The sequence below is a fragment of the Penicillium mononematosum genome (assembly GCF_028829835.1).
Source record: "Penicillium mononematosum strain IBT 11891 chromosome Unknown utg000003l:1.0-8172316.0:1.0-8177699.0, whole genome shotgun sequence".
NCBI classification, from domain to species: Eukaryota; Fungi; Ascomycota; class Eurotiomycetes; order Eurotiales; family Aspergillaceae; genus Penicillium; species Penicillium mononematosum.
In genome coordinates this window covers 7,826,614-7,853,696 of record NW_026643273.1, presented here as the reverse complement: position 1 = coordinate 7,853,696, position 27,083 = coordinate 7,826,614, and the positions used below count along the sequence as shown (strand labels likewise).

The following is a 27,083-nucleotide window of genomic DNA, read 5'->3' as shown; positions in this document are numbered from 1 at the left end:
TATGGGGATCAGCTTGATGATTGGCCAGATTACAGCTATATATGGCTCCCTCAGTATGTATATGGCTGTCACTATTTCGAGGTACAAACCTAACACACAAATACTGCTTATAGGCTCCGACGCCACCGCACACATGTCCGAAGAAGTCAAGGACGCAGGCCGATACGTACCAATTGCAATCGCATGGGGATACTTTGGGAATGGAATACTCGCATTGATAATAATCGTTGGCTTTCTTCTTGCCCTGACCCTCAGTACCTGATGCGCTCAACGACAGCACCGGATTCCCCTTCCTTTACGTGTTCCGCCAATTCCTCTCAACCTCCGGTGTGAATGGCCTGACAGCCATAATCTTGATTCCGGTTATATTCAGCAACATCCTCTTCAACGCATCAACCGCACGTCAAACATATGCGTTCGCACGGGACCGCGGTCTACCCTTCGCAGACTGGATCTCGCGAGTTGACCCACATCGGCGAATTCCAGTACGAGCCATCGCACTTTCGTGTATGATCAGCGGCCTATTGTCGCTAATCAATATCGGCTCGCAAGTTGCATTCAACGCAATCATCTCTCTCAACGTCGCTGCACTCATGTATACATACGCGGTATCAATAAGCTGCGTTATTTACCGAAAGATTGCCTGTCCTGAAACGTTACCTCCTCGACGATGGAGTCTTGGTCGTTTCGGTCTTGGAATAAACATCATTGGCTTGCTTTATGTTATTTTCGCGCTTTTTTGGTCTTTCTGGCCTCCAAGCCCTTTGCCTTCAGCGCGAGATTTTAATTGGAGCGTGGTTATTTTCGTTGGGGTGTTCATTATCAGTCTCCCGATGTATCTGTTCCAGGGACGACGACATTATGTTGGCCCTGTTGTAACTGTTCAGCGAAACGATTGATAGTGGGATTCACTCCGCCTTTCTTATAGTGCTTAAGTTCATAGCCAAGCTATTACGAGATGACGATGACCATGAAATGAAATATATGACTCTCGACTTGGACTCTGGGAGATGGTGGAGTCAACTATTTGCAAACTGGCGCCTCATTATGACCTGCTTATGTAGAACTCACTTAGGGGAGGGATACTCACATTAAGCGACTCAAAGGTTGTTGCCTGAGGTCATGTTTGTAGCCCTGGGAGCTGGTGGGATATAAATTGGCGATGCGTTCCTGAAACCTCTTTCCCTCTTCATACCCCGACACTATTTACCATCATCTCCCCAAATTGGTTCTTATCATTTCCGTGAAATCGTAGTCAGGGTTATTGTATCTCTCGCTTTAGGGAAGTTGGACTGGGGGTCTGACAACGAGATGCCGGTGGCTTGTTAGTTGCCCTGTCCTTATTGAGAGCTGTTCCATTGCCATCGAAATTGACGCTGACAATACTATGATCTTACAGATCGAAGATTTGATTTGGACGACAAGGGACACGTCAAGGTTGAAGACCTTACAAATGGCACGCAATTAGCGACTCTCATATCTAGACTCGAACCTCTCCGCGACGTCGATTGGAGATCAACTCGACTGAAATACACCCGTCTCACTTCCAACCAACAGGCAATTGCTGCCCATGGTCAGCGATGTGGAGATATTCTTCCAAAAGAAAAGTCATGCCGCCCTTGTCGGCATGATAATGGGCCGTTTAAAAGTTGTGTGGTTCTTTCTTCTTGTAGCGGGGACTCAATGTTGCGCCGTTGTTTGTTGCGCCATTGTTGCATGAACTGTTATTTTAATTGCCGCTCTGCCTATTGCACGCTACGTAAGTTGTTGTCTAGTCACCACGTGATATTCACTAATCAAATTCCTCGTCCAGTGGATGAAAGTCAGGGAACCGAAGCCAGGAATCCCCAGACACAGGCCGACGGTGGTGCTGTAAGTGTGACCTTCACTTAGGCCTGTCAAGCTTTCCCAGCACATGGCGTGCGTAACACCAACAAAAGTTTACTAAAGAGATAAAACAGTTTGATTCGAATGGCATCCCCTTTGAGTACCTGCGAGCAAAGAAGCGCAAGAGAACTATCGAGTATGATAGCACTTACTATCAGTCACCGCTCGACCAGTCCGACCTCAAAGCGGAAGGAAAGTATTCAGAGAAGCGCCATGCACTTGAGTCGATCCATACGGTTTACGACCGCGTGGTGCAAGACATCGATCGGCTTTTCCAGACACTATCCCAGGCGAATGAGCTAGAGTCTGATGAAGACACGGAAGGACAACAAGAGGATCTCGTCGTTGTTGAGCCTGATATGGCTGCAGAAGACGCACAGAAAGATCCAGGAGAGACTCCTGTCAAAGAAGAGGAAAGCGAAAAGAAGGATGTGAAGATTGTCGAGTCTGCTGTGAAAAAGGAGGAAGAGGAAGAGGAAGTGAAACCGACTATCCCTCACAAGCCTCGTGCAGCTAGGGGCAAAGGAAAAAAGGTACTCGCCATTGAGGAGAAGTGATTGTGCAAAGAGTCGGTGTGTCATCCAAGGTCAGACTTTCTTGAATTGGTTACTATGTTCTTGTTGTGCCAAGGTGGTCTCTACAAAATCGTGTTTATGTCCATTTTTGGAATTCTGGGGAATCTTTGCCTTCATTGTCCTGTTCCCGTTGCTTTTCTATTGTGAGTGCTACATGTCAAGTCTGCCAGATTGCTGTCCGGAAGAAGAAAGAAAGGCCAAAAAAAGGAGCAATCCTAGTCTGAGATTATTATATCAATTTGAGAAAAGAAAGCTACAGAGGTCCATAACTTCATATGTAGGCACCTATTGTTATGGTATAAATGATCGACTAGGGATACGGGCATCCATTTGTCCATCAGCTTCTAATAATAGATACCAATGGCGAGGTAATAGACAGACCCTCACTTCGGCCTCGCGCGATTCCGATTGAACTCAGAAGGGCTCCAATACTCCAATTACTCCAACGCGATATCACAATAGGGGATTGGAGTGCAAATATGGGGACGTCGACCTCCGCACCCCGCATTCCCTGGTGTGGATGGCCTCGAGCTATACTGCTGTAGATGCACCGTTGGAAGCGTTCAACTTTCACATGGTACATTTCATTGGCATGATACTTCTGAAACAGTAAATAGAAACTCCAGCAACTTTCACGCAAGTGGGAATTAAGACAATTGCATACAACTAACAATATTTGTTATCATCTATATCGAGCTAACCGGCACCTGATATACATCAACATCAGCTCACAATTTATGTAGAACTGTGATCTTCCACCTCTCTTCAAGTCTCATTCTGTTTCCTCCTCACACTTTCCCTTCCAGGCCAACCATCCGGCAACAATCAGCGACTTCAGGATCGCCGCGGTCCACAAGGCTCCCATCATCCCCACAGAGCTATGAGCCCAGAGACCGCCCAAGACCACCCCGAAAAGCAAGCACAAGACTGCGCCAATCCGCCGCATCTCCTCAGCATTACCAACGACCTTAGTCGAAAGGAAATCACGGTGTGAAAACAAGTCGCAATAAACACTCGTGAGGACAACACTGGTCAAACCACCAAAGTTCAAAACCCGACTTGTCACCGCCTGCCCACTACTCTGGAACGCGATGAGCGCAACGGGGACGAGAACCAACCAACTAAGGGGCCCACCGCGAGTCGGCCGATAAATCGTGACGATCAAAGCGGCAAGGGAGACACACAAGGTTTGAGCAAGGAACGACGCACAGAGGACCCATCTCCGTCTGGACGGGAAGACACGGTGGAAGGTGGCGAAGCAAAGGGAACCTAAACAGAACCCCGCAATTGAGACCCCGGACTTAATCCAGCGATCGTCTTCCGTGCCAACGAGACCCAGGCCAAAGTATACAGTGTTACCAGTTTGCATGCTCACGAAGGAGCCCCATATGAGTACCGATGAGCTGTCGAGTAGGCCGGTGATGACGTAACAGAATAGTAGAACCAGGTCGCCATGCGAAGGGTCGAGGTCGCTGCGCAGGTGTTTGGATAGCCGGGATAATCGAGATGGTTTAAAGGGTCTGGTATTGCCCAAAAGGGCGTCTGTTTCGCCAGGCACAGACATTGATGGTGAGGTGGTTGATTGAAGTGGAGGGAAGTTGTGTTTGTTTTTATGGAGTCCTTGGCATAGCAACTCCAACTCGATCTCGGCAAAGAAAACGAGACTGCGTCATCCCTTGGATTATCCGAGTGTACTACAATGTAAGGGGCAAATCAGTTGGAGTCAACAGTTGGAGAACGGCATATGCGATCGGAATATTCGCAATGTCGTGACGTCGATGCGGATAACAACACTTCCTCAGTTTACACATTCCCCTTCATCGAATTTGTTCTCTTTTCCCTGGTGTAACTAGGTCACTATCAAGCTCACCATGCAGATTACACATCTCGTGTTGAACCTGGCATATCTTCAGGCTACATGGGCTATCCCTGCCCCGGATTATAGCCTGCAAAAGCTACTCCAAATACCAGCTGGCCATCCCGCGGAATTGCTCGGTCAACAGCCTATTTCCAGACACCCACCTTTTTCTCCGGGGCATCGCGATCCGTACGATCACAAGGTGGACTCTGTTGGCGATGAGCGACAGCCACTGCCGTTCCGTAACGGAGACGGTACGACGGTGATGGGGCCGCGGAATCGAGATCGCGAGCGCCAGAACCCCGATCTTGTGCGTCCGCCGAGCACTGATCATGGCAGTATGCCGAATATGCGATGGAGCTTTGCGGATTCACATATTCGCATCGAGGTATGGTCATCCTAGTAAGGGATGTATATCATTCATCTAAACATTTGTGTATAGGAAGGCGGATGGACGCGACAAACCACTATCCGCGAGCTGCCTACTAGCCGTGAGCTCGCGGGTGTGAACATGCGCCTAGATCAAGGAGTCATCCGTGAACTCCATTGGCACACGGAAGCTGAATGGGCCTACGTACTCGCTGGAAAAGTACGAGTCACTGCCCTGGACTTGGAAGGTGGCACTTTTATGGACGACTTGGAGGCTGGAGATCTGTGGTATTTCCCCGCCGGACACCCGCATTCACTGCAAGGCCTTGGGGAGAATGGCACTGAGTTCCTTCTGATCTTTGACGATGGGAACTTCTCTGAAGAATCCACCTTCGTCTTGACTGATTGGTTAGGTGAGCTCACCTGACTGTATCTCGGCCTATGATTTATACTAACCCCTGTCTTCAGCTCATACTCCCAAGGCAGTTCTAGCAGAGAACTTCCGCATGTCACCAGAACAATTCGACAACATCCCGAAATCGGAGAAGTACATATTCCAAGGCTCGAACCCCGGAAGCATTGATCAAGAAAAACCACGCACCTTCAAAAAGTCAAAGATCAACTTCACACACCGTATGCACGCCCAAGAACCGATTGAAACCAGCGGCGGTCGAGTCCGCATTACCGACTCTACCAATTTCCCAATTTCCAAAACAGTAGCAGCCGCCCACCTAGAGATTGCCCCAGGCGCACTACGCGAAATGCACTGGCACCCCAACGCCGATGAATGGACATATTTCAAGAAAGGTCGTGCGCGAGTTACGATCTTTGCCGCGGAAGGAAACGCCAGGACATTTAACTATATGGCCGGTGATGTGGGCATCGTGCCTCGGAATATGGGGCACTTTGTTGAGAACCTGAGTGACGACGAACCGCTGGAGGTTTTGGAGATTTTCCGCGCGGATCGATTCCGGGATTTCTCTCTGTTCCAATGGCTTGGTAGCTCGCCTCGTCGGATGATTGCTGAAAATGTATTCCCCGGTGACCCCAAGGGAGCAGAGGAATTTTTGAAAAAGATTGAAGATGCTGAGAAGGATCCTATCAGGGATACAGTCTGAGTATCATTTACGTAGCTTAATAGTGAGATTCTAGGTTTTACAGATACAGCAGAAATACTACCTACTTGATTACAAGGCACGCCAATTTCATGATAATGTTAATGTTTCGGATGAGACGCAGGTTTTGCTTCGGATTTACTTCCAATCTAACGATGTGTGACGTTCTACACTCGACAGCCTAATCGTGAAATTGTAGTGACCACTGTGGACGGGATGGCTCTTAGCTGCCTAATCGGAATTGGACGTGATTCAAGGCACAGGCACGATCCAAGAGCCAGATGCTGGCGAAAGAGCACCAGACCCTACTCCAACCAAGACAGTCGCATGTTTGTCATCGAGTACTCGAGCGAGCTCACGGCTGAATACGAGCGATCCCGAATCGCCCACGGGAGGACCCAGGGGTGTATAGCGGGTGAATCGAATTTTTATAGATGGTTCGCTTGGTCCATCCTCCGTCTCCCATTGGATGCTTGAGAATGGCTGCCTCGAGGGGATTCTTTGTCCCCTTTCGATACCCGGACCGTTAGCCGTGAATATCGAGTCGTATTCCTGCCACATCTTCAGGTGTCGAGGAGTTCTTTAGATCATGACCTCAGGTGTCTGAAGAGAGATGATGTTAGCATGTGTTTGGGGCAAAACTATGTGAAGTGTGATGCCGAAGAAGAGAATAAAAGTCTTACCGCATTTTTCCCTACAATACCTTCCGGTCAGATTGGAGGCTGATCCTGGGCCAGCACGTTGCTTAGCACGGTCATCGAGATTGTTCAAATATATACCGAAGGGAGGGTTGACCCTAGGGTGAAAGTATTCCCCCATGCGAGATGGAAGACAAGTTCAGAGGTAATTTCTCACTGCGGCGTCGTTTGTCGATTAGGATCGAACCACGTTGAGCAGCGGGCCAAATTTGGCCTTGATCTGTTAACTTTCGACTGGCTGAAATTGCCAATTTCCAAATGCACCCTTTCAAAAGGCAGAGGAACTATATGTCTTTATAGTCTCGATGGAAGGAGTCATGAACATCTGGTATGGACACTGGCATGAGCTCTGGAGAATAGGTGATATAATTAATTATATTGGCCATGCGCTTTGCCGAACCGGCATCGACCCTGAAATAGTGCAGTATTGACATTTGTTCGTCCTTTGTAGGGGGGTCCGAAACATTTGCTAGCTCTTGTGTGATTGGACTTGATCTTCATCCAAGATATTTGTTTCGTTGTCACTGCCATCGCCATCATTGCCGTCGAGAAGTGACTTGGCCGATGTGCTAGCCCAATGTGCAGGCTCTTTCTTCTGGGGGTTTTGGGAGAATCCAGGCTAAGACCAGCCAGGCCCTTGCCTATCTGCTTCAAATTGAGTGGCTGTGCGCTGTTTAGGGCCGACATCAATGTGCTGTCAAGTACAGAGAGAAGGTTGGTATTCATGCGACAGCAGATCATACCCCGGTTTTCAAGGGTCGACGAGCGGATCTATCGATTATCTCGAGCATTTGGTCTAGTAGGGGTCAGTACCTTGTCGCGGAGAATAGTGGTACCCGCTAAGGAAAGGATAACTCACAAGCCCACCTTCCAGGACTGTCGAGATACCCATCTGCTCTTGCGTCAAATTTGTAAGAAGTGGTTTCCAGAACTACCTAGGTAGCTAGTATGCTCAGCTAATGCACCACACACCCATCTCACCACTCTCGCACCGGCCGGTTAAGTGGTCCGCGGGCTGCGTGAAGGCCTCATAGCAAATGGCCTTAGAGTTTGCCCGAGAAGCGAAATAAAATAAAACAGCCCTTGGAATGCTTCAAAGCAAAGTTGAGCGAGCGAGTTCAGCTTTTGAAGTTTTGGTTGTGAGCCATCCATTGGTTGACCGGGGAGGGGTTCGAGAATAAACAGTGGACTGTTATGTCGCCTGAGAGCCTCTTTCCTCGGAAATGGCGTCGTGTGCACCTGAGCCGAATGGCTGACCGTATCGTCCCCAAAGTCGTTAGAGTCTATATCACTATCAGAATCGACTTGTTGCACTGTGGTTGACGAATAAAATGACAGAAGAGCAGGGCGATGTTCTTGTCAACTAGGGGAGATTCCAGATCAATAGGCACCGTGGTTGAGTTCCTGGCAGAGGGGCGATTGTTCTCTCCCGCTTAGGCAAAACTCCATCGAAGGTGAGTAATGTGGGTAACGGCACGATCACATACCTAATCTTTCAATGTTGGCCGTGTAAGAGATGCCATCTCGAAGCCTTTTCAACCTTCATGTTCCCTCTGTGATGTCAATGGCAGGCACACATGTCAAAGGCCATTCGCAGGCATTTAGAAGAGAAAAGATTTTCCCTGGTATTTAAGATAGTTACGGTTATAAGTAGCAACTACCACAATCGTGTGATGTCGGTCTTACGTATAGATGTAATTATATATAGTGATAGTGCAGATTACGGATACCTGGATTGGTACGACCATAGATACAGACGCAAACGAACTCCCAAAGCACAACGAATAGCCCGCGTCGCAAAATGTCAAAATATATCGCAATAACAATGATCGAAATCAACGCACCACACTGAACGCTTAAATATCAGTGGTATGTAGCTCTACAGCTCACCCCTATTTCTTCTCGATCTTCTCTTGTTGGCTCTCCCTCTCAGCTCGCAAGGTAATTGCCAACAAAAGTGGCCCTAACCGACGCATATGAGCCCTGTCGGTAGTATCCCACGGACCATATTGGTCCATAGTCATGAAAGAAAGATTTTTGTCATCATTGTCTTTATCATCTTGCGACAGTTTCCCGTGAACCAGGTATTCAAGATACTTTCGGTCATACCTAGCAACTGTCACATAGACCAAGTGTCGGTCTTGTGAAATATGGAAGCGCCTACTTGTAGAGTTAGCTTCGTAGCCAGGCATATAAGAATAGGGGGTAAAAGCATACGTGGTGTTTCTTTTCTGAGCTGATTCGGTATCACTTTCGATCCAGGCCACCATTTGGGCACTCTCCTGCATCTGAATAGCCAGAAGATTCAAGGATCTCAAGACAGGTTTGACCTCAATAAGGACCCTAGGCTTTCCACCAGGACTGTGGAGATATCCGTCCGTTCTTGCTTCAAATTGGGCATTCTTGAAAGTGGCGGTGAAAGGTTTCCTGTGTAATGTCCATTTTGATGACAAACGGAAGTGGATGGTGAGAGCATTTAGAAATACTATTAGTGCAGTATTCACAATTTGTTCATCCTTTGTTGGAGGGTACAGGATGTTTGCGAGCTCCCGTGTGATTGGAGTAACCAAGTGGATGGGGCTTGGGCTTGAGCTTAAGAACCCTCGTGTCCCAGTTACGCTCCAAATTCTGAAAACTCCCTTCAAGCCATCACTCCCAACACTACCAAACATAAACATGCCTTCAAAACCAACCCCTGCGGAATCAAACGACCATTTGAAGCAGCGCAAGATTTTGATCGACCTAGAGGAAGTCATCGACCAACTGGAAGTCCATACACTTGATGCGTCCCAAATTGACGAATTGAACATCAAGCACCAACCTATGACTCTCAACGAAGACTCAGACCTTCAGCCTCGCTTCTTCGCGCCTAGACACAACCTCCCGCAACCTAGTGACGAGCTGATCCGTCAAGCGGTCGATGGTGTAACTGACAGAGAGGCTTTTCAAGATGGAATGTCCCGAGCGTATCACTCTGAACGGCAATGGAGCTCTTATGCTCTTCAAAGTTGCTGGGCAAGTTTGAAAGGTGGAAGCGACAACCCATGGCGTTCAATGCCGTAAGTACTACCTATTCCTATTTTGAGATATATTGTCATATCGGTTTCCAGTTCCTAATGTTACTCGACAGTGTTTGCGAATACAACCCTTTCAAGAGCTTGTACAAGTATGACAAGCCCGATTTTGGCGTCTTCGGGATCAGGGACGTCGCCGGACCAGCATTCCCACATATGAAAGCAGTCATATGGAACAGCCTGGAGACCGAGGGTAGCAAAGTGTGCCGCGGAGAGTTATTGATTATCCTCCGCCTAATGCTGGGCCAGCTGAGAAAGGTGCGGCTGCTTCATCATGATGTCGCACTGGTAAGTCTTGGTTATTCTCATTCACTATTTGACTTCACGGTTGCTGACTGGGTATCCTGCAGATCATGATCGTCTCGCTTATAGGCAAGCGTGGACGCTTGTTGGAGTCCTATTTTGAGGGTGAAAGCCTTGTTCTGCGCTGTTCTGATCTTTACGACTTCTCAGATGAGGAAACCACATCAATGGCTTACAAGGCCTTCGCGGAGTGGTATCTCGGTGCCCCAGCGGGAAAGACAGTTTAGACTATGGGTCTTCTTTTCAGTCGGCAAGGTGTTCAAGGTTATGAATTGGTATTCGGTCATGGTCGGTTGGGGTTTGAATTTTTTTAGGCGTTCGTTTCTCGCATTATTTATGTGTATGGTGCTTTATGTGTTTGATGCGTTTAACGGAACAAGTTGAAATGGGCAAGAGTATCCGACGATCTTTTACATTTGGAGAAATCTTCTACCATATATACGTCCCTAACAACAACGACTTGGATTCCACCAATGTGCTGTGCGCGATAGGCCCGTCCACGCTATCCTGGCCTTGGTCGTCGAGCTTAGCCGCGACATGAAGACAAGGATCACCGAGGGATAAAGCAAGCACACCCTTGGGGCCTCCCATCAACACTCTGAACAATATGCGCAGGGCCGACCTCTGCAGGACCCCACGGAGTCCAAACAGCTTACTGTACTTCCAACGGAGTTAATCTAAATGGAATACAGTTTAACCTCGGTTGGAGTGGCCCAGTCGAGTGAAGGTTTATCACCTGAGGGCCCCGAGTAAACAAAACAAACTGAGCACATATCCTACATCGCAAGAATAATCGAGCATTGATAATAACACTTATTGATTGAATCTCATGGCAAAGGTCAACGAACCCAAAAAACGTATGGTAAACTTTCTCCCAGTCCTTCCGTTACAGCCAGACTCCAGTTGTAAGTGCCTTATTCAGGGTCTTCCCCATCTCGAACAAAGGCCTCCAGAATCTTCTTTCCCTCCCTAGCGTCATCATCCTCCCAGGGCTTAAGCCCGAAGCATTGCATGAAGTGTGTCCAGCCGCCATAGGACTTGACAATGGCCCGCTCAGCGGGTGTGAGAGGTGGCTCTATTGCAGTAAAGGTCAGCCATAGAGCACACTTTGTGTCGAATGGCACGAAAGGGGATGGACGTACGAAGTGCATCAGTGGCTGGCATTTTGGTGGATGAAAGTTTTCGCTTTGCTTGTGGAGTCTAAGCAGCGGGTGCCTAGTCGATTTGCCGATGTTAGTTACTGGAAGGTGCTTCTCAAGATATATCATTAAAACTCACAATAAAATGGCTCCAGAGTTGAAGCGTGTTGGAAATAAAACGGTGAAGAAGTCAGAAAGATAAAGTGTGCAAGTGTAAGGTCAACAAACGAACTTTGGGAAGGTGCCGTGACCCCGCATATCCCAATCTATCCATAATGAGGGCAAAGGGGGATGAATCGTCTTAAACTATATTATGGACGTAATAGTCGTAAGGCTGGCCTAAGTCATAGCTGTTATAGTAAGATACTATAGACTCTCCTGGGTGGTTCAGTAGATTCACTCAAAGTACCACTGTTAGAGTTTCATGAATATAAGCACGCGATGCCATTGAACCAATATGTAATAGACTCATTTAAGTCACTCTGCTACTGAGGATTCTGAAGATTCGAGACCGTATTGGACTATCATCTATGGAGGACATCAATTCAGATGAACAGCTTCTAAATACATATTTCTAAACACTAGGGTCGGGAGGTACATCGAAAATTCTCAGACGCCCGCGGACTTTTCGTTGGGACTAGAAATGGACAACGGTGTTATTCTCCCGACGGACGAACTGCAGGAAGTCATCCAAATCATTGTTCTTCGGAGTACCGACAACGAAAACCGCAGGTTTCCCGTACGGCGCGGGGACGCGTGCAGTCTGGCCACCGTGGTACTTCTTGCCAGACCAAACGTGGGTGAAAGTCTGGTTTTTTGCCGGGGAAATAGACATTCACGCTAGTGCGGCCGGGGTCCAGCACCGGTGCGACGTACAAATCCGAGCCGAGATAGAAGCTCTGGTAGCTGATAGCCTTGGCGACCTTGTCATCTGGGTGGTAGACGACAGGCATGCGGAGCAAAGGCCAGCCCAGGTTCTTACTTTCGGTTTCCAAAATGCGGCGCCGATACTTAGCAAGACTGGCAAACATGCGCGCGTTGTACCCGAAGTAAGAGTAGGTGGTGGCGTTGTTGTAGAACTGCGCGTTCACCTGGGGGACGTTGCCCTCGTGGGTACGGAAGACTACACTGGAGACGGCAGCGAGTTCGCCCCAGCGGCCGAGCAATTCGGAAGAGCGGTTTACAATTCCATTGCTGTCCCAGGTAGTGGTATATCCACCAATTTCCATGTGGCCGTGGGCATAGCCTGACAGACCCATGTGGCCCATGACGGTCACGGAAGCCTTGATACCATCGTTGACGCCCCAGTTTGTGTTCTGGTCGCCTGCCCAGTATAGATTCATGTGCCGGTTTGCGGCCATAGAGGACGAACGGTGGAACAGGATGGCGTCGGAGAACGAAGACACGTTCTTTCCGATCCACTGGTGGAGGGCAGCCCACTCACGAGGATAGGCGCTGTGGTAGAAGAATGGATCGATGCTCTTGTTGGCGAACTGGGTATCGGGATACACAGGGGTGTATTCGCCAAAGTCGGTCATAAATCCAGAGATATTGGCACTCCAGACTTGATCCAGCATCACCTCCTTGAACCAGGAGCGTCCAGCAGGGTTGGTGAGATCCAGGATACCAGCTTCAAGGCCGGGCCCACTGGAAATAACGGAGGTGCTATTGGTAGTGGAGTTCTGGATCACGTAACGAGCCCGGCTGGCCTCGTCATAAAGGTTGGTGTGATAACCAGTAGGCTTCGTGCTGACATTTGTCAAAAATGGGTTGATATACGCCAGAGTACGGACATTGTGCTGATCCCGCAGAGACTGGACGAACTCCTTCCAGGTCGGGTAAAGTGCGGTGTCAGATTCCCAGTTCCACCAAAGACGGGATACATTCAGCGACATGTAGGACACGCTCTGCGAGTGTGTCCCAGACCAATCTTGAAGCCAGACTGCAGCAATGGGACACTTGAGGCTAAGCCCATGGTCCACAATCCGGTTCACCTTGGTTTGCCCGCCTTGAATAGCAAGCACGGCACCGGTGTCAACCCACTCGGGCAACGCGACCATCTTGCCGGTGTAATCAGTGAGCATGGTAATACCGTCAAGCATGCTCTCGGCTTGCATGAAGTAGCCATCCACGGTCAGGGCGTCATATCGCACAGTGACGGCATTAGGATCGGTGAAGTTGAATGTGGTATAGGCAGAGCTCTCTTGTGTCAGATGGAAAACACGAGATTTCGAGGTAATGTACTGCGGGATCGCGGTGTATGTTGTGAACTTGTCACCGCCAGCGAAGAAGCTGTCCTCGTTCTGCAGACGAGTCGTGGGCTGGTCACCGCGACCGACACCTTGCTCGCGCGAGAAAATGGGGACAGTCTGGTTTTTGAAAGAGGCGAATGATCCCTGCGCACCAAGTCCGTAGAAGTCTTCAGATGGCGAAGAGCGATATGTCAGGAACAGCTTTGTTACCGCGTCCGAAGAGGTTTCAGGGTCGACATTGACATTGAAAGCAACACGATCGGGGAACTGCGAAGGGACCCAGAAAGCAACGGAGAAGTGAGGCGTGGCATCACCACATCCGGTGAGCTGACCCTGAATGACCGCAGCATGGTCATTCTCACTGCCGTGCCATGGCTGAAGAGCAACATTGCTAATTTTCTGCCCGGTACACTTCTGCTGGTCTACTTCGTTGATCTTGAAGTTACCATTAGCGGCGATCACCTCGTCATCTCCTGCGCTGGCACTGAGGAATGGCTGGCCTGGCACGGTTTCCCAAATGGATCTCCCACGCTGGGTAATAGAGAGACGGTTGGCATTCTCATTGACCGTGAGTTGGAAGCCATTTCCTAGGTTCCATGGGGCATGGACCGCGACACATGGAGCTGCGAGAGAGGCCCAAAGCCAAAAGCTAGGGGTGCGCATTTTGGGATGAGATTTTGATGGGAGCAAGGAGGGTCCATGGGGCGACCGTCTAGCTTATAAAACTGTGCAGTCTCCGCTGCCTCGGTATTATGGTCAGCGAAGTTTTTGGATGACATCTGTGGCCATGCCTGTCCCACTTGGTGCAGTTGTAGCAGTTGTTATCCATTGGCAGTCTGTAGCTTTGGGCCAATTAGCATGGCATCATCCACATTTATAATGAGGATCAGCCAATTTCATAACCTTTGTTGGCTAGGTATGCGAAAAGGTGACGGAGAAATAAGCTCCACAGCCGATAATCCGTCGGGTCATCGGGTGGCACCCCCCACGCCAACGGGCAGTTGTCTCTTATAACAGATGCCGTGCAACACCCATGGTGAGATCAGATCGACGATCGGATTAGCTTCGGCTGTCTTACATGTCGGCCCAACGAGTCTGCCGTTCTGTATTTCGTGATGTGTAAATACAGGTACCTCAACTGGCCGGCAGAGGCTTCGGCCCCGGGATACCCGGGCTCTGGGGGGAGTGGGGCCGACTCCACACGTGGTGAGATCACGTCTTAAACGCTAAAATGGTATATCGAAGGGATATAGATATAAGTAGTAGTCGGCTAATAACTGCTATCTATTTCACCTCTTGGGTTACATTGTCACAACCCTTCACGCTGTCTTCTTAGGAACCCTGACAAGCCGATGCGCCAGAGCACCATTATCCAGTTTGAGAACCGTTTGCTCCCACTTGAATCCTTGAATTCTGGGTAGAAGCTTGATCCAGACATAATAGTACACTCCACACAACCCCACACTATATCAATAGTTCGTTACGTCAGTGATATATACTAACGAGGATTAACCGGGACAACAACTTACATTCCGACAGCAACCGCACAATATGTTGCATACCAGAAGCTCACATCGCCTCCATTGGCCCCAGTACTGGGAGGGTACCACGGCATTACCACCATGTATAGGTTGGAGAGGATTGCAAATGCCACAGTAATGTGCCAGGCCTTGTAGTCCGGTGCTGGGAGATTAAGGCGCGCACGGCGAATTCGAGTGACCACCAGGCCTATAGTGAGTACCAAACCAAAGATACTTGTTGCGTACACTCCGAGGTCCACGACTATGCCCCAAGATTAGCAATGGTCTTTATAGTTGCCGCGTAGTTATCAAAAGCATGCCAGGAAAGAGACAAGGACATACCGAAATTGAATGCATCACCAGCAGGTGGCGCCAGGATCATCAGGACGGTGAAGCTCCATTTCACAAAGTATGGGCCAAGCGGTGTTCCAAACGGTCTGGTCGAAGTCCAAAATGAAGTGAAAGGCAAAACACCTTGTCTATATTCAAGCAACGGATTAGGAACACTTCCAGAATATGCACACCAGTTCACCACTAACCTTCCACACTCCCTTAACATACGAGACTGTCCAACAAGCACAGCAAGAAGATTTCCGAAAGCACTCATGCAAATCAGGAAATTTAGTGCTGAAGCCGCACTACCAGTTCCAAATACCTTCTCGAAGAACACACCAGCGGCAACGACCTTCGACTCTAGGATTTCCTCCTTGCTCGCAGCACTAAAATACGCAATGTTTGCCAGCACATATAGAACTGCTGTGAGGCCCAATGAGAGCGGAGCACTCCACTTCAAGGTTTTGACAGGATTCTAGCTCTTGTCAGCAGACTACTCGCCCTATTCATGTGGAGTACATACCCGAACTTCATTCACAACATTGAATGCATTCTCATATCCCGCAAAGGAAAACCAGACCTTGGTCAATGCATTGGTTGCTCCATAGGCTGTCGCAGCACTAGTACCCTCAAAGGCGTTTCTAAAATTTGCTTTAGGGTCTTTCACTGAGGTGTGACCTCCTAGAACCACCAATCCAGTTATTGCGATGCTAAGTATGGGTTAGCTTCGCAGCGTCGAACATCTGTATATTCTGTTATAAGTATTGTGGGTCGGTACTCACAATATCAGTGTCAGTAGCTTGACAAGCCCGATCGCATTTGCGAGTCTCAACGACCATCTAGTATGAAATGCCAGAACTGTGGCAAGTCCATTAGCACATATCACCCGGATAGAAAGATTGGCACTAACCCAGTACCGCAACAGTATAGCACGCCACAGCAACTCCTTTCAACTTCCATGGAGTAAAGTCGGAATCTGCAAGTTTGAAGAGATACTGAGCCAGTACTAGATGCAGTCAGTATATCGCGAATCTCACGGTGAACCATCTATCAACGATGTAATCATACCAACGGCATTGCTGCTGCTAAACGAGAAAAGCACCGTCTGCATCGCAAAGACAGTAGGAAAGAAGTACTTTGGTCGGGATACGATTGTTCCAAGTAGACAACCTCCGAGCCGGACCGACTGGGGAAAGCCGATGCGAATTCCATGTAAACGGACAGACAGCTAGATGCCATCAAATACCCAATCACCCAGTATATCAACGTAAGACCAACGGACCCGGCGCCTTTGACGACGGCCGATGCTATTAAAGATGAGTATATCTTCAATCAAATCCACTGTTGAATTTCACGCACGCGTTGAAAAGACTCCCGTTCCGATCATCTTACTCAAATTCAAGAAGATAACAGTAACCCAACCGACCGAATACCCCAGCGGGGAATTGACCTCAACGGGTGCTCCGGATGCCTCCTGGTATGTGGCCTTGGAGGTGTTCCCGCCGACTTCGGTGGTATATTGCAGGCTATCATTGTCACTGCTTTCATATTGGGGGACGGACTCGGTATATTCCCTTTACGGGGAGGGGAGACCCATGCTGGGAGGCTGAGGAGAAAGCTAAGGTGAATGTGATTCTTCGTGGAACACATGGCGAGACATGGCATATACATATACTGTTGTTCGGCTTGGGCCCCCGCAATAACTGGGGCGCAGGGTGCGGCAGGCCTCGTTGGAAATTGCTATAATGATGTGATAAGACGGAATGTCCGACGGGGATTCTGGCCCTTGTGGCGTTCATGTTAAATTCTAGCTTCGGTAAGTATTTCCCTGATGCGCGCTCTAATCCTTATTGGGGATCGTGCATGCTAACCTCCAGCGGAAATGAGCATATACTATCGCTAGGTTGCAATTGAAAACCCTTGGAATAACTCGCGACCAGTTAGAAACTTGATGGAGTTGAACTTTATCATGGCCAAGGAATTGTGTGTTCATTGCGAAGCTGCGATATACTATGGCGCAATAGTTTGCAACAGACCACGAGGATGAGGTGATGCAAAATCAATGCCCAGGCGAGGGGTTGTGGAACTGAATATCAGCTCCAATTACACATTTGAATAAAATTGAAAGCGACATGGGTATGCTGGAAGATCAATCTGGCAGAGAATCAGTGGCCATTGATGGATCGGACGGGGGAGCAAGTCGGTAGATGTAGGTAGAAGATCGACCTTAAGAGAAAAGTACGAGACCGACAGATTCCTGTGTAAGGTCTATCGGAACATAAAGTCACGGCATTTAGCTTTAATCCTATTTCTTGGCTCTTTTTGGACATTTTCCTAGTATCAAGTTTCCCATAAGGGGCGACTTCCCCAGGAAGTGGGTGTAGAACTCATTTCAAACTCGATTCTTGCGGCATGCACGAGTTGACTGTGCTTCAGAATTGGAGCATTGATCCGCTTTCCGTCAACCTTTAAACTGCCAACATACGGCTTTGTGGATGCCCCCGGAGCGCTAATCCTAAGCGTCCTCTCTATGCCACTGGCAAGGTCTCCACCGGTGCTCGCTCCAATGGGAAGGCGAATTGACACCTCCTCAAAGAACGGTGTCCCAACAATATACTCATCGCTGGCGGGATTGACGGGATAGAATCCCAATGCAGAGAAGACATACCAAGCACTCATCTGCCCCAAGTCTTCATTTCCGCCTAGTCCCCCGCTAGTCGCATTGTAGTTCGCCCAAGCAATGTCCCTGATTGTCCCAGCTGCTTGGTTGGGATAACCGAGAGCAGAATATAAATAGGGTACATGGTGACTCGGTTCGTTGGTATGGTCATTGTGACCACCCTGGAAATGCGCATCCAACTTATCGCGGAAGGCTTGACGGCCACCAAAAAGGTCAGCCAGTCCTTTCACGTCATGCATCACGTCAAACGTGTACACCCAGTCATCACCTTCTGTCCATCCAAAGGTATTATTAGCCCATGTCCCGTTCGCGTTCCGGGCTTGCATGAATTGAGTCTCGTTGTTCCAAAGATACGCGTAGTTTCCACTTCGCTTCTTGAGGACTTGCACTGTGGCATTGTCCTCTCCTGCACGGGCAGCAACAACCGAACATGCATAATCATTGAATGCATAGTCCAACGTGCGGCTCCCAGCCTCAGACCAGCCGTCATTCGACACCCAGCCCTGCTTCATGTATGACGTGAGCCCAGCGCGGACCTCGTATGAAGTGCCAGGCTCACGGTCATAGTACAGAGTATCGGTATCATGATCAGGCGGAGTATATGCATCCTTTTTGACAGAATTCCAAGCCTTTCCAATATCGAAGTCTTTAAATCCTCGCTCTAGAGCGTTGGCAAGCACCACGTCTGCATTCGTTGCGATCATAATATTTGTCTCGACCAGGTTGGCCCACATCGGCAACCAACCTGACCAGTCAAAGATGCGCAGCAAGGAGCGCATCATGCTGTTCACGCGCTCCGGTGCAAATAGAGTCAGAAGAGAGTGCTCGGCTCTGTAGGTATCCCAGATTGACCAGGACTGGTAGTATGAGTCGTTCTCGGTGTGAACACTATCGGTATAGCCTGAGTAGAAGACACGCGGAGCATCATCCTGATTTGATGTTGGCTCGGAAAAGTCACTTGGGTACTGGAGTGCATGGAACAGGCCGGTATACCAAATAGTGCGGGGGTCGTTATCCGCATCGGTCTTGTTGACGCCCTTGATGGATACCCTGCCCAACTTCTCAAGCCAAGCCGACTTCACTTTTTCAACGGTATCCTCGAAGGTGTTCTCATCTGGAGCCTGGATGTCGAGGTTCTTCCTTGCCTGTGAGACACTGATATACGAAACACCAGTGCGCACTTCGACACGCGATGTCGAGTTGGCAAATTTCACATACGCACCAGTGAAATTCCCGTGTCGCCGAACCTCATCTTTTATGATTGAGCCTCCATTCGCCACACCAAATTCAGTAAACGGCTCTGAAAAGCGAGATACGAAGTATCCTTTGAACGACGATGCTTTGTCCGGTCCGAGGAGATAATCCTGACGCTCAGTATTATAGCCGTAGACCTCCCGACTATTTTCATCGATATGGACTTCGCCTGTCCAGTTCCGACGCGAGGTTTGAATGAACATCCAGGGCTGGCCCTTGCTATCCGCATTAGTAGGGCTGTGGTCGAAGTCGAATCGAAGATGGCCAACGTGAGAATCTGCAGACATAGCAACCTGAAACTAATCAGAAACAATGCATGGCGACCGCCAAAACAGTACGCATACCTGGATTGACTGCTGATAGTGATGACCATCTCTACTACTCAGGGACTCAATCTGCCTTTTTCGCGTCCGCCCATTGGCACCCTCCTTCACCTCAACCGGCACGGGACCCGCACCACCAGGAACAGGCCCATCACCTACAGCCTCAGCCGTCGCATTCCAATCACGGTCCAGGAGCTGAGTAGAATCGAGAAGTACCTCATAGACGTAGGGTGTACTCGTCTCATCCCTCTTCCGGAACTGCAGTCCCCGATTTTGAAACAGCGGCTGCACTTCGCCAATTCCGGGTGTCAGTACGACCTGACCTGCCTCGCCCATCCAGATAGCTGGTTGATGCGTGGCCTGGAATCCATGGATAAGACGGTCACTGTCTCCGTAGGGCACTTGCGAAATGAAATTCTCGCGGGTCTGTGGCGTCCAGCGGGTCATACCGAAGGGAGGGCTGACGGAAGGGATCATGCCGCCGTTGCCATTTGGTGTTGTTCCGTATGTGCCGATAAGAGGATTGACATATTTGAGGACGCCGACATTGTCGTGGTAAGTTGTGTCTTTCTTCGCCTCTTTGGTTGGCAGGGAATATGCACCGCCTACAAGTCCTGCTAGGAGGACTGTAAGAGCGCCGAGCATGATGATCGAGGAATGTTGTAGGTGGCAAGTTCTCCGCACATTCCCCGGACTTCACTATTGAGATCTGAGGCCTGAGAGTAAAATAGATCGACGATCCCAACCTCCTAAATGCGGGGTTTGGTAGCACTGGCAGGTAGTGACGACCTTCCTTTTTCATTGGATATTTCTTTTGAAGAAACAACCATTTGTAGACAACTACATATATCCCTTGATTATACACGGGAAATCTTCTGTAGAACAAGGGTTTGAAGGTGCTACGCATTTGGTTGCTACGAAATTCGAAATGTAGACACGAAAATTAAATCGAATTTTTCTTCCACGAGACCTCAAAGAGAAAGCACTTGCTGTAGAGACCCAAATTTATCAACCCATCAAACTTATCAACCCATATGCACTGTGTTGAACAATCTATTACCAGTATCGGTAGTCCCTCTTCCGGTGAATTGGTTGTCCGAAAGGCGAAGAGCGACAAAGGACAGTCCGTCAAATCGACCGAGTGCCCGAGCAATTCTGCTTGTGAAAACAGCTTGCGAGTGAATAACACCAGCAACCACTACAATGCGAATGGTTGCATTGAGACTCCTGATATGTTGCACGAACTGCAATATTGATTTTCCAGTATTCACAACCGAGTCGACCAGTATGATTGTGGCCATGTCCTTCAGATGCTCATGTTGAAGGTCACTTGGAACCTTCGCATGATGGAACATAGCGAGGGGGAAGGCCTCGCTGACTCCGAAGGCCATTGGCTCGCCGCCGCGCATTAGGGGGCACAATTAGTGTCGACTTCTCGTTCAGTAGCCGATACCCGTCAGTCAGTATGATGGCCTTGAACGTGCGGAATATGGTAGTATTCGAGGCCAATGATTTGGGTACAGGATTCTGTTGCTAGATAAAATCCAACTCGCTGATGGACTTTTCGTAACGCTAATCCAGAAATGGATGCATCGCGCATTGGAGTCATGAGGAGTTTGGCCGCTGGTCGGTCAGTGGCGTGAAGGACATGAAGGGTTTTGTATCTGGCGAAGACAGAAGCAAGGAAATCTTGGTCCGTCAACCGTACCAAGGGCAGGCGAGGGGTGTCGATGCGTGGTGACGCATAAGCAGGCAGGACTGCTTGGCGTGGGTGGAATCCGTTCTTTCCAATTGCCTCTGCTAACTTCTTCTCCATGCTTTTGCTCCGTGTCTTTTCCTCGCCGGTGACGACGATAGCCTGGTCGGCCGCCTTTAGCATCTCCAAATCAAAGGACTATCCCCAAATGCAAAGACATAAAGATTCCGTACTGTACGCAGATAATTTACCAATTCGGCTTTGACGGACGGCATGACAACGAGGCCGTCATCCAACCGCCCACCGCCAATGACTGTGACTGTCGCCGAAAGACCCTCCCTTTCAAGGACCTTCTCCCAAACGGATCGAATTCCACAAGTGACCACGACTGCGCACACGTGTCTCGTTCCACGAACTAAGTGAAATAGATTCACAATATCACGGTGCATACGTATCTTGAATGCCACGGCCTGACAGTAAGCCTCGAATTCCGCGTTCCCAGCAGCCTCTTCATATAGCAGTGTTGCTTGACGGAAGGCAATGTAGGAATATCCTAAGGGACTGCTAAACAAAGCTTCCAGGGGACCGCGGTCCTCGGCTGCGCCTGACAGTGCGCGGATATGCTCCCAGAAGAGCACTCCGCTATTTTCCTGTGCCAGAGTTTTGTCCGCATCCAGCACGATGACCGTCTCCACTTCGCCAGAGCCGGCGGCAAGTATCTCAAGCATCGTTTTTTCAGCGAAACTTTTGTTATAGGGCTCTGAATGTGTCCGAAAATTTCGAATAAAGGATCCGAGGTTGGTGACAGATGCTAACGGTGGCGATAGGAGTGCGAAAAGGATGTCATGGTGTCTGCAGAGATGACGAAGTTCGTTTTTCTCAAATGTCTGCCACTTAGCCAGATGGGGAATTGACACATTCGGACGGCTCCGTTTGGTATCGTTCAAACGATACCTGGCGATATGCTCAGCGGGAACATCCAGATAGAGGATATGCGTGTATGTATTCAGATCCCCTGGTGTGCAAACTGACCAGCCATGCTCATCATCTTCAGACCAGAACATGAAATGTCCTGCCACGATAGCGGTTTTCCCTGTGTTGTAACACTCCTGCTTGATCTTGGCTATGGCGCGCTCGCGGTAATTGTTTTTGGCCTCTTCCGTTAAATTCTGCAATGCTTCGAGACCCCCAGGAGTCACCGCTGCAATAACGGCACTGCCATCATAGAATAAAAACTCGTCATTGCTGAGTTCGGTTTTGAGTTCGTCAAACAAGAAGTCTTCCCAGACCCAGGGAGATCATACAGACCGATAATAACTGGCTTAGCACGATCGGTAGGCTCGACTTTAGTAGATGGTGAGTCTCCGGGGTGTGGACGGTTGTCCCAGTACTCATAGGGTTCCATTGTGGACACGGAAGGTGTGAGGTAAATAGGAAGCTCGGAAAAGGAACAGACTAGACTTTGATATCAAGTAGGAAACAGGGTGCCACTTAAAGAGGAAGGTCAACATAGACTGACTAGCTGATCCAAGCTCTATAGTAAACTTTGATCATACCTTCAGGATTGGATCTGCGATGTAAAAGCGACCTTTTTCAAAAAGAAACAAAGAGAGTAAATCAACAATCAGAGCATCCATGGATGTCACATAATCTGAGAAGCAAACATCCGTCGAAGCAATCAGGCCACGTACTATTCCGGATCATAACTTGTGACTCATGGAAATAGAGGCCAAATGCGCCGAAGCTGATGGCTAACTCGCCGGAAGTCCTTTTCATTAATCTCATGGCAGGAAGCGACTTCAGTGAGTTTGTGATCTTTGCTCGGGTTCACCACCTCGTGTACCAGCTTCCAGTCTCGGGCATTGCAGAACAGGGCAGCCGCTTTAAGAAGGACCACCGTGAGGTGTACTTTGCCAACATGTACATGTATATCGGGCCAGAGTTCAGACCGGACAAGCAAGAAGGATTCCGAGTAGGAAACCCATCGTATTGGGCCCGGGTGATTGAGAAAAGAACATCTGAGGTCTCACTAAGCTTTTGCCAAGTTGTCTCTGCGAGTCGAGGCTCGCATAGTTCCTCTCGAAGTCGGGCTCGATGCCACGAGGCCTGTGGCTGCCCTTGAAGATTCAACATCGTGGACCACCATCTTAACGGTCTAAGTCCCAGAGAACTCATTCTCTGCTCTTATTTGAGGCAAGGTTGAGTTGTCCAGTGCGACTAGTGGTTGAGATGAGATGGTTAGTGAACTGATAAAGAGAAGCTAAAAATGTCAGGCATGTTGTTTAGTATGTATCATTCAGCTGATCAAACGCAACTATATATAATCGAGTCTAACCCTCTGGGTCCCTCTGGGGCCCTCTAGGGATTACATTGTCAGTTTTCTTATCTTTATGAGGATCATGTATCATATTAAATTTCTCATTTGGGCATTTCCATGTCAAGACTAGTATTCTTAATATATTCTGATAGACCGTTGAAAGAGTATAAAATCCTTCAGCCTAAAGGGCCAAGCCACTAAAAATAGCCAAGGACGATCAGCCACGAAGCGCCACAAAAACAACAAGTGGCATGCGCGTCCCTATAGGGACGCGCGGATGATCTTTCCCTGGGACTAATAATAGTTTACCATTAAATAATCTGCACTTGCACTTCATTCATTTCTAACGTTTGCATTTCTCTCGATCCTCCGAGTCACTCACGATGCCAGCCCTATATGCAGCGCTAGCCCAAAGTGCGGAAACCGCCCCACATCAACTGGCCCGGCGTGACCTGACTGTCAACCACACCCAAGCCGTCACCTTGGGTGTGATGGGAGCGTATGTGGTTGTCATCGCACTATTATGGAATCTACCATATATCCGCTGGGTACTATGGCCCTTCAAGGTAAATACTCGCAACCCCGTATTTACAGACAGCGACTGACTCCCTCGACAGATGCTGGTGATTGCCTTCCATGAATTCGGCCATGCGATTACTGCCTGCTGTACTGGCGGAAAAGTCAAGTCCATCTCACTGGATCCGCATGAAGGTGGCGTCACCCACATGCAGGGCGGTATGAGTGCCATCACCCTTCCTGCTGGGTACCTGGGGTCATCGATTATCGGCGCTCTATTGATCTTCGCTGGATTTAATATTGTCGCCAGCAAGGTTGCCAGCATCGTCCTCGGTGTCTGCTTCCTGCTTACCCTATGGTGGGCACGGAGAGACTGGTTAACTATCATGACTGTTCTTCTTGCGGTCGGGTTGTTGGTGGCATGCTGGTTCATTGCCCATGGTGAAGCCTTGCGCTGGGTCGTGGTATGTCCGATATTTTGACTCACCCGCTTATCGATTTATACTAACCTGACTTTCTCTGCAGTTGTTTATTGGTGTTATGTCTGGTCTGTATAGCGTCTGGGATATTGTGAGTACCAATTATACCTGCTTTGGTTTATGTCGCTAATGAGTGCTCTAGTGCGATGATCTCATCCTTCGCAAAGTAAACAGCTCCGATGCCAGCGTGTTTGCGAAGAGATACGGTGGATCTTCCCAGTGCTGGGGAGTCATCTGGTCTCTTATCTCTCTTGCTTTTATGGCTATTGGCATCATTGGTGGAATCGCAGCATTCCACGAGTCATTCAGTGAACAACAGACCGATTCTAAGAACTTCATCCCGACTCGCTAGTGGCACTCACAACCTTGCTTCGGGGACATCACAGACTGAAAATAATGATTTTTAATGAGATATGATAGTGCGTTAGGGTATATTCCACATAGCTTAGGAATCCAATTCCCGATTAATTTAGGAAGATTCCTTGGCTTTGAACAAATGGAAACTTTCTTTTTATGAGCAATTATGTGAATGTAGAAGCCCCTGCCTAACATGAGGTTTGTTCTTAGAAAACCATGTCGACTGTGGTCGTTCCATCAAGACTGCAACACCTTTCTCGGAGTTCCCGAGTTCTCACTTCCATGACCTCCGCGTTCCTTAAACCGTGTTTGGAGTGGATGTTTGGGACATTACATGTAAGAACACGCGCCCTGTGTTTAAATGCTCTGTTTAGAGATTCTGTTGGATCAATACTAAAGCGGTAATAGATCACTGCACTATATATAACCGCAGATTTAGGGGATTGGCTGGAAACTTCCTGCTGGTACAGTTCATTTTCATTTGAAGCTTTGGTCGTAATACAGCTGTGTGTTGCTTATTGTCTATGTATTGTACAGGTATATGAAGGATAACCCTCGACAATTATCGTGCATTTTCAGCCTCTAAAGCCTCCTCGTGCTGTAAAGCCATCTTGGCCATGACGTCCCGCGCCGCAACCTTAGCTTTCCGCTTCTCATTCATAGCGGCCTCATCTCCCTCATCGTCTGGACCAGGAGTTCGCTTTCCATTGGGAGAGCCAGTATTACGCTTGCTCTTCTTGTTGGGTGCTGCCTGTATGTCGGGAGGAGGCTCTGTAGAATCTTGCGAAATCTGCTGGTCCTCTTCACTATGTGTGTGGCTGGTATTTGGACCAAGGGATTGAGGACGCAAGCTGCGGCGAGACGTTCGACGTCGCACTGTGTTTTGTTGACCGGTTGATTCGACATCCCCCTGCGTGCTAGAAGGAGCGGTACTGGATGATTGGGTGGGGTCGGGAATGGTCGGTTGGCTGATCGATTTCCTCGGCCTGCCGGGCGGTCTTCTCTGAGGAACAGCTTGCGGCTGCGGAGTGGCTGCTTGGGGGCTATCTTCAGGCGGCGCACCTAGGCGCGGGCGTTTGGCTATGGTTTGCTGCAAGGAGTAGGTTTGGTTTTGGACGGAGTTGGAGGCAGTTTGAGGCTCTCGAGCAGGCAAATGCACCTCTATGGACCTCAGTTCCTCTTCTGCAGGTGGCCCATTGGTAATTGCAGGTTGGCGTTGGTCATTCAGGGGAACGCGAGAGCTGTTCATCGGCGGATCTGATAGCGACATTTCATCTACCATATCATCCTCATCGAAAGAGTCTGCGGTTGCCTGACTTCGGTCGCCCGGGAATGCGTCAGGCCAGTTACGTTTTCGGCCCGCTTGGAGCAAGCCCGGGCTCCGAACTTCGGGAAGCGCAGCATTCATGTTTATGAGCGACAGTGACTCTGGCTGCTGTGGCACGGTCACTCCCATGTAGCGATTCTTCAGTTTCAGTGCTTCAATCTCCAGCTTCAGTTTCTCGATCTCGTCCGACTTGGACTTGAGCTCCTTCAGCACCATGGCAATCATGTCAAAATCATGTCCCTGAAGTACAGAGCCTTCCCCCAGATTTCGGCCAGGCCCATTCAGCTCTATTCGAAGTGCCGTGAATGAATGTTTGAGATCTGACATTGTGTCTTGGAGGTGGTTCACGGAGTTCGAAATCTGATCGATGGTTCTACCCTGATGCAGCATTTGCTTTTGCATAGTTGGATCGAGGGTCTGGGGTCGGTGCAGCCAGCTGGCACCAGTGCACTGCCCTGGACGAGATCGGGGTTTCGGCGCGGAGGTTCTTTCGGGGGGCAAATCAGTCGCTCGAGGGCCCCCTGTTTGAATACAGGTTGCACTGTTCGCATGGTAACGATCTCCCTGAAAGCAACTTTTGACATTTTCCACAGAATATTCATCCTGAAACCAGGTTAGCCGTGCGAAACGCCAGTCTCTATCGACAGCCACTTACCCGTTGTCAAGTGGACAAAGTACCCCCCGTCCGTTGCTGACAGAGCTTACATGATACTTCCTGAATGACACGGCCACGCAGAAGGGTCATGTCCGATGTCTGAGGGATTTGCTTCCGCTCTGAAGAAACGGCGATGCGATGGAGGTCGACACTAAGCCATGCTGTCGGGATTGAGTAGGCATTAGATAGCTTGGCCCATTCATTCTCCAGTGCAGCCAGTGAGCTGGAGCACCGAGCACACTGGCATAGGATGCCAGGCCGTGTGAGATGGGACAGATCCATCTTTGCGCGACTAGGATAAAGCCGATAGAAGGTTGGTAAGATTGTGCACACTTGAACCGTTGAAGCGCAATGCC

General features: G+C 49.2%; 15 protein-coding genes across 15 annotated transcripts; 6 read left to right on the top strand and 9 right to left on the bottom strand.

The window, feature by feature from the left end:
• Window position 1: 1 nt before the first annotated feature.
• On the top strand, window positions 2–899 carry N7519_007998 (uncharacterized protein; the record flags this gene model as incomplete). The annotated part of the gene is made up of 2 exons (XM_057294774.1): window positions 2–53; window positions 256–899. The coding sequence occupies 2 exons, from the start codon at window positions 2–4 to the stop codon at window positions 897–899; spliced, it is 696 nt and encodes a 231-aa protein (XP_057149585.1).
• A 412-nt stretch (window positions 900–1,311) lies between these two features.
• Window positions 1,312–2,444, top strand: N7519_007997 (uncharacterized protein; the record flags this gene model as incomplete). The annotated part of the gene is made up of 4 exons (XM_057294773.1): window positions 1,312–1,324; window positions 1,400–1,573; window positions 1,814–1,872; window positions 1,941–2,444. The coding sequence occupies 4 exons, from the start codon at window positions 1,312–1,314 to the stop codon at window positions 2,442–2,444; spliced, it is 750 nt and encodes a 249-aa protein (XP_057149584.1).
• Window positions 2,445–3,234: 790 nt separating this feature from the next.
• Window positions 3,235–4,026, bottom strand: N7519_007996 (YoaK family protein; the record flags this gene model as incomplete). Its single annotated transcript, XM_057294772.1, has 1 exon — window positions 3,235–4,026. The coding sequence occupies one exon, from the start codon at window positions 4,024–4,026 to the stop codon at window positions 3,235–3,237; it is 792 nt and encodes a 263-aa protein (XP_057149583.1).
• Window positions 4,027–4,333: 307 nt separating this feature from the next.
• N7519_007995 (uncharacterized protein) lies at window positions 4,334–5,807 on the top strand (the record flags this gene model as incomplete). Its single annotated transcript, XM_057294771.1, has 3 exons — window positions 4,334–4,708; window positions 4,763–5,102; window positions 5,158–5,807. 3 exons carry the CDS (start codon window positions 4,334–4,336, stop codon window positions 5,805–5,807), a joined length of 1,365 nt encoding a protein of 454 aa, XP_057149582.1.
• Window positions 5,808–6,056: 249 nt separating this feature from the next.
• Window positions 6,057–6,365, bottom strand: N7519_007994 (uncharacterized protein; the record flags this gene model as incomplete). The annotated part of the gene is made up of 1 exon (XM_057294770.1): window positions 6,057–6,365. The coding sequence occupies one exon, from the start codon at window positions 6,363–6,365 to the stop codon at window positions 6,057–6,059; it is 309 nt and encodes a 102-aa protein (XP_057149581.1).
• Window positions 6,366–9,178: 2,813 nt separating this feature from the next.
• Window positions 9,179–10,106, top strand: N7519_007993 (uncharacterized protein; the record flags this gene model as incomplete). The annotated part of the gene is made up of 3 exons (XM_057294769.1): window positions 9,179–9,561; window positions 9,633–9,864; window positions 9,927–10,106. 3 exons carry the CDS (start codon window positions 9,179–9,181, stop codon window positions 10,104–10,106), a joined length of 795 nt encoding a protein of 264 aa, XP_057149580.1.
• Window positions 10,107–10,793: 687 nt separating this feature from the next.
• Window positions 10,794–11,043, bottom strand: N7519_007992 (uncharacterized protein; the record flags this gene model as incomplete). The annotated part of the gene is made up of 2 exons (XM_057294768.1): window positions 10,794–10,954; window positions 11,022–11,043. The coding sequence occupies 2 exons, from the start codon at window positions 11,041–11,043 to the stop codon at window positions 10,794–10,796; spliced, it is 183 nt and encodes a 60-aa protein (XP_057149579.1).
• A 612-nt stretch (window positions 11,044–11,655) lies between these two features.
• Window positions 11,656–13,933, bottom strand: N7519_007991 (uncharacterized protein; the record flags this gene model as incomplete). Its single annotated transcript, XM_057294767.1, has 2 exons — window positions 11,656–11,826; window positions 11,858–13,933. 2 exons carry the CDS (start codon window positions 13,931–13,933, stop codon window positions 11,656–11,658), a joined length of 2,247 nt encoding a protein of 748 aa, XP_057149578.1.
• Window positions 13,934–14,589: 656 nt separating this feature from the next.
• On the bottom strand, window positions 14,590–16,720 carry N7519_007990 (uncharacterized protein; the record flags this gene model as incomplete). The annotated part of the gene is made up of 10 exons (XM_057294766.1): window positions 14,590–14,734; window positions 14,800–15,052; window positions 15,133–15,269; window positions 15,330–15,598; window positions 15,647–15,833; window positions 15,906–15,981; window positions 16,034–16,129; window positions 16,260–16,430; window positions 16,483–16,649; window positions 16,704–16,720. 10 exons carry the CDS (start codon window positions 16,718–16,720, stop codon window positions 14,590–14,592), a joined length of 1,518 nt encoding a protein of 505 aa, XP_057149577.1.
• A 743-nt stretch (window positions 16,721–17,463) lies between these two features.
• N7519_007989 (GH92 family glycosyl hydrolase) lies at window positions 17,464–20,025 on the bottom strand (the record flags this gene model as incomplete). The annotated part of the gene is made up of 2 exons (XM_057294765.1): window positions 17,464–19,350; window positions 19,402–20,025. The coding sequence occupies 2 exons, from the start codon at window positions 20,023–20,025 to the stop codon at window positions 17,464–17,466; spliced, it is 2,511 nt and encodes an 836-aa protein (XP_057149576.1).
• Window positions 20,026–20,405: 380 nt separating this feature from the next.
• N7519_007988 (uncharacterized protein) lies at window positions 20,406–20,789 on the bottom strand (the record flags this gene model as incomplete). Its single annotated transcript, XM_057294764.1, has 1 exon — window positions 20,406–20,789. The coding sequence occupies one exon, from the start codon at window positions 20,787–20,789 to the stop codon at window positions 20,406–20,408; it is 384 nt and encodes a 127-aa protein (XP_057149575.1).
• Window positions 20,790–20,836: 47 nt separating this feature from the next.
• Window positions 20,837–22,481, bottom strand: N7519_007987 (uncharacterized protein; the record flags this gene model as incomplete). The annotated part of the gene is made up of 3 exons (XM_057294763.1): window positions 20,837–21,274; window positions 21,328–22,355; window positions 22,385–22,481. The coding sequence occupies 3 exons, from the start codon at window positions 22,479–22,481 to the stop codon at window positions 20,837–20,839; spliced, it is 1,563 nt and encodes a 520-aa protein (XP_057149574.1).
• Window positions 22,482–22,823: 342 nt separating this feature from the next.
• Window positions 22,824–23,235, top strand: N7519_007986 (uncharacterized protein; the record flags this gene model as incomplete). The annotated part of the gene is made up of 2 exons (XM_057294762.1): window positions 22,824–23,075; window positions 23,122–23,235. 2 exons carry the CDS (start codon window positions 22,824–22,826, stop codon window positions 23,233–23,235), a joined length of 366 nt encoding a protein of 121 aa, XP_057149573.1.
• Window positions 23,236–23,776: 541 nt separating this feature from the next.
• N7519_007985 (M50 family metallopeptidase) lies at window positions 23,777–24,740 on the top strand (the record flags this gene model as incomplete). The annotated part of the gene is made up of 4 exons (XM_057294761.1): window positions 23,777–23,959; window positions 24,011–24,373; window positions 24,435–24,479; window positions 24,531–24,740. The coding sequence occupies 4 exons, from the start codon at window positions 23,777–23,779 to the stop codon at window positions 24,738–24,740; spliced, it is 801 nt and encodes a 266-aa protein (XP_057149572.1).
• A 567-nt stretch (window positions 24,741–25,307) lies between these two features.
• Window positions 25,308–27,009, bottom strand: N7519_007984 (uncharacterized protein; the record flags this gene model as incomplete). The annotated part of the gene is made up of 2 exons (XM_057294760.1): window positions 25,308–26,593; window positions 26,778–27,009. The coding sequence occupies 2 exons, from the start codon at window positions 27,007–27,009 to the stop codon at window positions 25,308–25,310; spliced, it is 1,518 nt and encodes a 505-aa protein (XP_057149571.1).
• Between the last annotated feature and the right edge of the window lie 74 nt (window positions 27,010–27,083).